Raw genomic sequence first — 11,141 nt, forward strand, 5'->3', positions numbered from 1 at the left:
CTGTGTTTTTGCTTCCAGTGCCACAGTGCCCGCAGTCATACGGTTAAATCCCAACTGGACAACAGCACACGTTCAAGTAAAACATAGCTGCTTCCCACCAACCATATCTTGTTTGTTTTGTTTATTTTTAGGGTAATGTTTGAATAGAAACTTGATGAATATGCCAGGATGTGTTACACACCCTGGCTGGTGCTGTCTTTGCACGCATCTATGGAGACTGAGGATGGGAGCTTCAGCTTTTGACGTGTCCTGAACCCATCCAGCTTCCAGGTCAGACCCAGTTTTCATGTTCAGCACAAGGGTCCTCTGTTTAGCAAAGTAATTGCTGCCTGGAGCTACAGAAGGAAATTCTTCCTTTTTTATTTTTTTTTTTAATTCTTATTTTCCCTCTCTCTTTCCTTTTCTTCCTTTCCCAAGTTGTTTAGCTGGGCGTCACTGATATCTATTACAGACAGGCATTAAAGTGATGGGGGAGGGTTGGCTGTCTGAAGCATATCCAGCTGTGCCTAGTTCTGCCTGGCAAATGGAGTTAGACATGGAATAAGAACAGAGCACTGATCTTATCCATGTGTCAAGAGAATTAAAGGACCAAAGTCAATTAGAAATTTTGAAAGATCTCAGTGCATTACAAATAAACTTCATTTTAATTGATTACCTGATCCAACATTCTGGAAGGAGGAGAGGTTACTTCTGTTTGGCATCATATTTCTCTTCTACTGGATGGTTAAAATTACACTAATTTGAGTGAACCAGATAAATTTTGACCTGCAAATAAAGTAAAAAAGGAAAAAAACCAGCATTCTGTTAAGAAGTGTATCCTAGGAACATTTTTCAAGTGCATAATATAGAACACAATTAGCTTTTCTTCTGGTAAAATTTCCTGAGGCAACTCAAAGAGAAATATGTTAAAAGATATTTAGAAAGGACACTCCACATTTAATATGGTGACTGTGGAAAAAAAAAGTGCCAAAACCTGTCTGCAGCTAGTTCATCCTTTTAAGAGTATATATAATTACTTTTTATAACAGGCCATTATCTATGATCCTGACTCTGAACAGGCAGTTACTAGTCACCCCTCCTGAGTTTTGTCTGTAATCCTGTGGCTTCCTTAAGAAATCACTAACAAGGTTTCACTTTGCTGCTGAAGACTATTTGGAAAGCCCATAGCCCAAGTTCAGCCCACACAACACCAGCATCCTGCAATCATGAATAAACCTATACAAAACCAGGTATGTGATCCAAAACAAAGAAAATATGTTGGTATGCAATGATTTTTGAGTTTCCAAAGAAGCCAGACTAGGAATGCAAAGGGAAACTTGAAAGTTTATTTAAGATCAAATTTTAAAATTGATATGGCGACAAGAGAGATTTGGTTTAAAAGAAATGCCAAAATTGAATCCCAGCCACTAAAAATTAAAATTAAATCTAAATCCAAATAGAAGACCTCTAGTGAGTTGCTTTAGTAACAGATTTATTTATTTTTTATACACATCTGTTTTTAAAAGGTTGAGAAAAAAAAATTTTAATTGCATCAAGTGACAAAATTAATGATGACCATCTGTAGGTCCTCTGGGCTTAGCTCTGGACAAGCAAATAGAAACGTGTCAGAAAAACAAGTAAAGAATGGAGACAGATGTCTGGGCTGTCTAGAGACAAGCTACCTATTTAATTAACTGCAGTCATCACAGCCCCAAGGTTGCAGGTCTGTGGTGCACAGACTTTCTGTGCCATGCTTTTTCATGTTATTCCCTTGGGAGGACAGGCCTGGGAGAAGGGAGCTGGCTGCTGATCCTTGCGGAGGGAGGCTCCTTCTCTCTGACCTCTGGCTTTTGCCCCTCCTGCTCCCCACAACCTGCTCTCCCAAGGGAGGCCAGACCTTTCCCTCTGTTCACCAGGAATCCCCCTGTGCTGGCCTCACTTTGCAGTGCTTTTTCTTTCTCTGTGGAGGTCATTTCTCAGTCCTAAGGAAAGTTTTAACCCCACTGTGCATATTCTGCCCTCACAGCAAGATGCAGGTTCCTTTAAGATCACATAATCCACTGTTCCCAAAAAATGGCACTACTGTCCAAGGAACCAGAGAACAGGAAGCCCCCCAGAGCACTGCAGCTCCTGAAGGGACTCACCCACATGTCAAGGCTTTCCAGCATAACAGGACTAAAATTCTGCAGAGCAGCTGACGGGGAAGAACCTGGACAGCAGAGAGCTTTACAACCCAATTTTCATCCTCAGAAGGTTATTTTATTAACATGAGACATTTACCATCATTTTTACCTCATTTGTCTTCCAATCCATTGACAGACCCCTTTGCTAGCTCCTTCCAGCTTGCCACAGATCCTCCAAACTCAAAGCCTGCACAGCATCCCAGGCACCCAGCTTTGCTGGAGCAGGGCTGGGGACTGCCCCTGGACCCCAAGCACAGCTGCAGCCACAGGCAGCTGACCCCAGCAAGAGGTGACAGTGGCTCTCCCACTTGTCTGCAGACCAAACACTGAAGGATCATGACACAAATCCAGTTAATACTGCCACTATGTTGACACCTTGGCATATTGCTTGTGTTATCTCTATCAAAAATAGTGCACTTTGTGCCCAGAGGTCCCCAGAAAAGAACCAAAAATTTAATTTTTCAGGCCATGTTCAACTTAACACAGAAAACTAGTGACACTCAACATTTCACAGATGTCTGCAACAAAGATGTCACCGTATCATTGAACAGAAAAACAAAACAGGGAAAACTTGGAATTAGAAGACAGAGTAAAGGGTTGGTTAAAAAAACAGGAAGATTCATTGCATTTCCCGTGTCTCTGATTTATGTCCCGTGATTTATGGTAAAGACCACCAAAAACCTCATCCTTCCTATCTCGTGAGATGACAGCTACCACTTAATCAATGTGACAAACTCTCCCAGCTTTATATGCTGATTAAGGAGAGCACATCTCAAAGGGAAGGGTTTCTATGCAATTAAAAATTCAATCTTTTATTCAGTGTGGTGAATACTTGGGTTTTCTAACAACCTTTTTTAAGGTTAAATATTTATATGGTTTCATTTCATGTTTGAGAACTCATCACACATTGTAGCATTACTCACCTTAAGAGTTAGTCCTCCTGCGGGGGAAAAACAGGCTCCCAAATGGACCTTTTGTGTCACAACTTCCTCTGGTTACTCCTTCCCCTGTCCCCTGACTGGCTTGGCATCCCTGGCGGCCATCCCACTTCACCTGGAGGCCAGTCAGTCCCCTCTGCCCAGCCCTTAGCTCTGCCCCCCCACCCCTTCCCCTTGATAAGTTGCCTGCTCCATGTGGTTCGCTCTCTTTCCCATCGGGTTTCCCTTCAGCGACTGTATTACTCTGCCGGAATAAAACCTTGCAAAAGAGCCTTTCTTGCCTCTATTGCTGAGACAGTTGTGGTGAGTGTTGAGTGGAGGTTTGACTGCATTGCCTGAATGTTAACTCAGCCTGCTTTTTGACAGGAGAGGTTTGTTGGGGACAAGAGTTAGGCAGCAGCACCTACCATTCTAACACCTGTATTTTTTCATCTCCTTTCCTAGAGGATGAGAGATTGGAGAAGTCATCACTTAATAATAATTGGATTTGAAGGGGAAAAGAACTTTTTAAAAAACTTTCCACTGTGAGCAAAACCAAGAAACAACGAGTGAATTAATGAGCTAATGTAACAAACAGCTCAAAATCCACAGTATATCTGCTCTCATGAAATCATACTCTTTTAGATAAAGTTATGCAGGGCGTCCAGCAAGGCTGACTCTTGTTACAGAGCACATGCCACACTCTGCCTTGTCTGGAATGAAGCAAAATTATTTCATCTGGGATTTATAAAGTCATCTGAAGTGAATGTATACAGCATTACCAATCATGTTTCATCTCTACAGTGCCCAGGCCAAATTAAGTTTTGTTTCACTAACAACCAGAAGAAACAATGATTCACAACTCAAGCAGAGAGTCAAACAAAGGATTCCAATTTTAAGATATTATAACACTGGGTGGCTTTACAGTAAGAACTCCTTTCCCTTGTGCAGTGGTTTAAGCCCAGCTGGCAACTCAGACCCTGCAGCTGCTTGCTAATACCCACCCAGGATGGGGGAGAGAATCATAAAAGAGTGAAAACATGTATTAAAATAATGACAGTTTGATAGATAAAGCAAAGCAAAATAAGGAATTGAACCCCTAGGAAACCCTTCCTGTCCCAGCTTTATATGCTGATTATGATGCAATAGGATGTGGGATATCCCTTGGGCCAGCTGTCCCAGCTATGTCCCCTTTGAACTTCCCATGCCCCCTCAGCCTCCTCACTGGTGTGGCATAAGAAGGTGAACAGTGCTTGACTCAAAAGAAATACTACATAGCAACAACTGAAAACACCAGTGTGTTATCAACATTATTTTCATACTAAATCCAAAACACAATGCTGTAGCAGCTAGCAGGAAGAAATTAACTGTACCCCAGCCAAAACAAGGACACTTTATTGTAGGAGCCAAAAGCTGCAGTTCAACCAAGCCACAAGTACACTACCTGTGTACACAGCACTTCCCAGCATTTCATCCATAGATTTAGGGAGAAGTTTTCCCAGCACATAAGCTTCTCAGCTATTCTTTACTTCTGCCTGGGCTACCTACCTCCCTTTAGCTGAGTCGCCTCTGGCATCCACTTTGCTCTTATGTTACCAATCAAGAGGGTTGCAGTGCCTCAGACATCATCAAGGCCCTTCTCTGACTGATAATAAACAGTTTTAAAGAAAACTCTCAAACTTGGCCATCTATCTTTTAAGGCTTTTTTTTCTTTTCATTGTTTTTTCATTTTCAGTTTCTCACTGAACATTAACAGTGTCTCCCTACAGCTCTTGGCACTTCTACTATCTCTGACATTTCTATTCAGAAACTCCTACAGCAGTGTATTGCCACTCTTGGAAAACAGATGAAACCCCAACTGAAGGAGGGTGAGGACAAAAGCCCATCACTGGCACTGCCTGCACATCATTAGAGTTTCATTTGGTCTGCCACAAGATCTTCAAATGATTAGGGTCCGTTTCAACTATTCCAATAAAAGACACATTGTTTTGGAAGCAAGAAAGCCTCTGAATTTTCACACTCTGAACAAAATTTGGTGAATGAGTGCTGATGGCTTCAGCATCTGGAGATTTCATTTTCCCACAGTATAGCACGCCTACGTGCATAAACAGACTGTTCCAACACCAGGCTCATTTACTTTTTCCCTGTGTAATCTGAGGACAATGTACTTACTCCTGATTAAATCAAACTTGGTTTTATTCCTGATTTACTCTGCTTATTTACAAACAAAAGTCTTGATAGGCTCATTGGCAAAGTATAACTCACTGGAATCTACTGTTTGCCTCTGAAACACTTATGTGGAAATCCACCTTTCCCCAAGCCCACTGTCATACTAAAACAATATATTCACAGAAAGGCACCTGCATAATTTGGTGGAGATTCTGTACCTATGAATGGACACATCTTTATGAGACATGCAAAGTCATCTCTGCCAAAAACTGGACAACTCAGCAAGGCTGTGATCTAAAGGTTGCCCTAAACATCCTTCTTCATTTCCTCCTCCTCCTACCCCACAACATAATACACCTAACTTCTTGCCAGCATAGTCCTGAAATCTGTTCAGTCCCTGTCTTTTCAAGATATAAATCCTGCAACACATAGGTCTTTGCATGCAAGTGAGCATAAGGCCTACTTACAGGCAGATTGTTTTAGTTCCTAAAACTCACAGCTTGGCACCTTCAGCAACACTAAGTACATTAAAAATCAAATATCTGTGAATCATATTTGACTAAGTCACTCCCTTGCAACCCTGCAGGTTTCCGATGTGGAAAAGGGAGCGGCAGAGGAAGTCGCTCTTATGGCTTACCTCTTTCTCTGAGAAATTATCATGTTGATACTGAAGAAGAAGAAGAAATAAAATAGTGCAACAGAAAACACCCTGAGTAACATTATCCCACTCATAAACCACATATATTTTACTGTAACAACCCACATGACTACTCCAAAAATTGCACTTAAATATGACATTTTTAATTACCCTGTCTTATTGTTATAACATGATTCTCTCCTATTTGATACAGATTTATGTTGCAGGCATTGCCCATCAATTGCACTTTCCAATAGATGGACATAATCATTTTAATCAAGTCATGACAGCTGACAATTTTAAATATGCATCAAAAATGAAAACATTCATTTCCATGTAAACATTATGGCTGGGTGACTACAAACTGAGGATAGAGCCATTGTCATATGAGACACAAATAAAAATGCTGGGGAAAATGCTGAAGCTTTCTAACTTTTGTGCCATAACATAGCTACTCTTACCTGAAACTGAAACTGTCAAAGCACTGATTTCAATGAATCTAAACTAATTCCCGTGCATTTGGTAAGACAAGATATTAGACCACCTACTCAAACAGCATTACTTTAGTAGACATCACTGCCCCTCCTTACCTTAGAGTCACACTAATCACCATTTCATCTGGAGTAGCTCACTGAGATAAGTTAAAGGAAGGAGGGTTAATCCTTTTCTGCTGGAACAAAAGCCCAGACAGGTAGAAACATACTAGAAGAGATTTCTGTTAAAACTGAACTCCTTTCATCATGCAGAAAGACGGGGTTGACAGAGGACAAGCCAAACTCCAGCCATACTCATCTTTTCTATTTTGGTACTACCTTTCTGGTAGTTAAGTTCCAGAGTCAGTTATCTGACCCAATGACTGTATCATCTCATGACAGTAGTGACAAGCTCCCTGGTATCATTCTGATGCTATTTCATTAACTCCTTTGCTATTGAAAAGTTGAGTATGCTCAAAAGATTTGCAAACTGAAACTTTAAAGTTTCACACAGAGATGGCAAGTTGAAAGCTCTGCTGGTGGGCTGTGACTGCTTACTGTGCAGACTAAGAAAACCCAAACCAAACAACATAGCTGGTGTACAAATAAATACATTTAAATACTCTAGACCAATATTTCTCATTCCTGAAGCTCAATAAAACAGACTTTCTTCATCTAAAATTTCAGGAAGGGTATTGAGTGCAAAACAATTATGTATCCAAATTCATATCATGGAGGAGCAGAATTTCTGTCTGTACAAGAGCAGAAACACCTTAAAGAGAAGTTTCTCTGTTCCCACCCTACTTGACATGACAAACTTGCCCCTAGGGCACCCCTGACAAATACAATGAGAACAGGTAGGTAAGGCCCAGAAAATCTAAGCAGATAGAAGAACTAATCAAAACAGCTTCATCCACTCTTATTCTTTTTTCTTCTTGCATGTCCTTACCATTTTTCTCCCATCTATTGCATTTTCCCCCCATCCATTGCATTTTCCCACTCTCAGGCAACCTTTGCCTGTGATCTGCTTTCCTGTGTGCTGATTTCTTTCACTGCCACTTTGTGCCTGTCACTTCCTTCCGTTAATCAGTTCTCTCTAGTGCCCACTTACTCTGACAGCTTCTGTCTCTCCTGTTTTGCTTGTCCTTTTCTCCTCAATTTGTCTCCTTCCTGGGATGTTTGCCCCATATTTCCAAATGTCCCCTCTAGCTCTTTAATGCCTCTTCATTTCCCAGCAGCCTCAGGGCAGCAAGCATGCCCCCAGACTAAATGCTTCTCATCACACATGCTTGGCAAACCCCACCATGGCAGTGACAGCTTGAATGGCACCCACTGTGGCTGCTGTGCTCCCAAGCCATGGGTCTGCCTGTGCCAACACAGGGCAGCATTTACCAGCAGGTCCCAGAACTGTGTTCCCTCAAGTGAGGCACAGAGGTGCTACACCTGCAGTTACACTATTTACTATATAATAAAGGAAGTTAAATGAAGTGGTTCACTTAAAAACTGACTCCACCTGCATAAGACCCAAGCAAGAAAAAAACCCCTCAATCTTGGTCATATTTACACAGTTCACTCTACACTGTAGTCTCTGGAGGACCTTCTTTGTACAGGGGAAAAATCCCCTTGGATTTCTGTGGCATCTTGGATGTGCTCCACCAGTCTAAAACAAATCCTAAATGAACAACACCTGCTCAAAACACCCAGAACATAATTTTATAGCTGCTTGTTTAATTCAGTGGGAAACACTGTTTGCCTTGCTGGCAGTTATTACACACCAGATTTAACCATTCATTTTAACAAATTAAAATAGAAATAATACACAGTGAACATAGCATTAATCTCTTCATTAACAATCACCAGCACTTGCCCATACCTACTTTGATTAATTCAGCTTTTTTCTGGATCTTCAAGCGGAAAAGACAAAAAAGATCTTCCCATTTAAACATCTTCCGTCCTTCTTATCCAACTCCAGCCTCAAGATGGATCAGCTACCTTTACCTCACCCAATCTCCACTTCCTATCTAAACCCAAAATACTTTAAATTTTTCATGATGGGCTTTGTTGCTTCTCAACAATAGTCAAATGATGCCTTTGACTACTTCCATGGATATGGTTGATAATTGTATCTGATAAGCATAGACAGTAACTGATATGGAAAAAAAATGGCCACTCTTCCTGCCCTGGCTGCTGGCAAAGATTTCCATTTCCTCAGTAAAAAGAGACACACTAATGAGTTGATTTAGCATTTGTCAAAATAGAAGCAGAATAAATTACTGGTGTGTTAAAGGAACTGTGTAAAATGAACTATATAGAAAGGGTAGGATGTCACTACTTGACAGCCCTAAAAGTATCTCTTTTTCTGTAACCCACTTAGTTCAGACTCACCCTCCCCATGACAGCAAAGGTAGCTCACTGAGATAAGTTAACCCTCCTTCTTCCTTTAACTTATCTCAGTGAGCTCTCCCATCTTCTCATCACTTAATCTCCTTTCTTTACTACACTGCTTCCTTCTGCTGTGGGAAAGCAAGCCCATCCTCACCCTTTGCAATTCCATTCTATCATGCCTTACTTCCTTCCATCTCTGATCCTTTCCCATGTTAATAACTTATTTTTGAGGACATTATCCACAAGAATATGGAGAATGCAAAAACTAGAAAGTTCACTAAACATGAAAATCTGCAAAAAAGGTTGCTCTGGTGTCCCTCTTCCTCCAAAAGAGAGTGAAGGTGTGGCACAAAAATGCAATATTCTCCATGTTCTGACTGGCAACATGTTCACCCAGATGCCCTGAAGATGCAGACACAGAGGATTCGGGCACGTGAAGAGTCAAGGCACAGAGACGAGATGACAGGTTGACAAGATAAGCATTTGGGGGAAAAAGGAACTGGTGACAAAAGCCATGTGTGTGAGATCAAGAAAGCACTCAGTGGCAGGAGCAGAAAGCCATCTCTTGAGTCTTTATGTAAGCGCAGATAGTCTATTTACAGTTCTGGACATGGGTAAATTCCTCAGGCAGCTTTGGGGCAGGAGAGGGAGCGGGAACCGTAGTTTTCAGCCCTCTGCTCCCTCTGATCGTGGGCAGATATCTTCCCAAGAAAAGCTCTGATCTCCAAGCTGAACTCACCACCGAGCGCGGGGCTCCGGGCGCCCCCGAATCCCACCCAGCTGCTGACAGGGCTACACGAGAGGGAACTTAGGAGCTCTGAATCTATCAGGGGAGATGGAGCCCAAACCCCCGATTTCCGTCCGCAAGCCGATCCGCCGTAACACCGAGTTCCTGTCGCTAAACTCCAGCGATCCCGAGACGGCATCCATCGGCGGCTCAGCCATCCCCGCCGGGAACGGGAACCCATCCCCGCCGGCACGGCAGCCCTCGCACAGCCGCAGGAGCCTTTATAAGCCACCAGCCGAACAAAGGATCGCGGACAAAGAGCCTTCTCCCACGTCTTCCCCTCCACCAGGTAGATAATTTACGATGGAAAGCCAAACCAAGCAGAGCCAAGCCCCGCCGTTCCTCCCTTGCTTCCTCGGACCTCGGACGGATGTCCCCGGCGCCCCCGGAACAGAGGCTTTGTTCGCCAGCGGGGAAGCGGCAGAACCAGGGGAAACACCCGGACAAAGAGGGAGAAGCCTCTGGCGACGAAAGGGATAGGGAGGAAGGGAGCCCCGTCTCTATCAGCTGCGGGGTCCCTGCAGAGCCGGGCGGCAAGGGGGGACTCCACCGCCCTCACCCGTCAGACGTGCGAAGGGACGGGAGGCGGGGGAGTGGATGGGGATGATGGTGGCACAAACTCCCTTAAAAGTAGCCCAAAAAACGGAGACGGCTGCAAGCAGCTGAGCCGGCGTCAGCCCAGGCTCTGCGTATCCGAGAGGGACCCTCTCCCCATCCCCGCGGGGCCCCGCCGCCTCTTTCCATCCTGGCGGCCTGAGAGGGCGTCACCCACCCCGCGGGACAGCGTTTCCCCCGCACTCACCGCTGCCTCCCGCCGCCGCTCCCCACGCATCCCGGTCTCCGCCGCCCGCCCGGCTGCAGGAGCGCCGCCGCCCCCGGGAGCCGCCCCCTGCCGCAGCGCCCGCCCCCCGGCGGAGCCGGGGCACCCCCGCGGGCTGAATGGTTCGCTCCCCTCAGGCCAGGGTCGCGGGAGCGGGGCGGGCAAAGGGCAGCCGTTATCGGGGGAAGGGACGGAGCAGGGGGTGGACGGACGAGAACGGGAAACGGGCACAGGGATGTTCCCGGAGGGGCCACCCGTGGAGCTCTTCACGATCCATAAATATGAGTCGGCTGGCAATTTCCTGCCCGCGAGATTAGCTGAGCAAACAGGGCGGCGCTGGCAGGGCGCGGGTCCCATTTTCCGTGCCTGGGGCGCGCTTTACCTGCGCCTGCCCTCCACCTCATCTTCCTCCTTCTCATCCCCGGGAAAGCCGTGTTTCAGAGGGAGCTGCCCTCCGCTCTCCTGATCCCGGAGCGGAGCCGGGTTGCCTCCGTTCCCTGACTGGGGCGACCCTGCCACTCACTCAGCCGGGGGTCACACCCTGCTGTTGCCTCTGCCTGAGGGGTCCTGAAATTGAAGATTTTCTCTTACCCGAGAAAAACACACCCATGAAAGTATGTGTGTAATACATAGACACCCTCGTGTGTATACACACACGGGGTCCTAAAAGACCCCCGACCAGTCCCCATGCATCACTGAAGGATGTAGCTGCCACCACCAGCTCTTTGCTGTTTCCAAAGCAGGGAAAGGGCTGGTGAGACCGGCCGGTCTTTGCTGGAGGGATTTTCACA

The 11,141-nt window shown here is 44.9% G+C and overlaps 1 protein-coding gene across 7 annotated transcripts in view; it reads right to left on the minus strand.

Moving 5' to 3' along the window:
• Positions 1-10,410, minus strand: part of PHLDB2 (pleckstrin homology like domain family B member 2) — a 63,830-nt gene extending 53,420 nt beyond the window's left edge. For 5 of the 7 annotated variants that reach the window (XM_054654893.2, XM_077174368.1, XM_077174370.1 and 2 more), the window contains exons 1-2: positions 10,333-10,410; positions 656-765 (exon numbers count right to left, since the gene is read on the minus strand). In XM_054654893.2, the coding sequence (XP_054510868.2) occupies positions 656-704 (49 nt within the window). In that variant the 5' untranslated portion in view covers positions 705-765; positions 10,333-10,410. Of the gene's footprint in view, positions 1-655; positions 766-8,235; positions 10,247-10,332 lie in introns of those variants that run through there. The other 2 variants (XM_077174366.1, XM_077174367.1) reach the window with 2 other exon arrangements.
• Positions 10,411-11,141: the final 731 nt, after the last annotated feature.

This window comes from Agelaius phoeniceus, chromosome 2 (genome assembly GCF_051311805.1).
Source record: "Agelaius phoeniceus isolate bAgePho1 chromosome 2, bAgePho1.hap1, whole genome shotgun sequence".
Lineage (NCBI taxonomy): Eukaryota > Metazoa > Chordata > Aves > Passeriformes > Icteridae > Agelaius > Agelaius phoeniceus.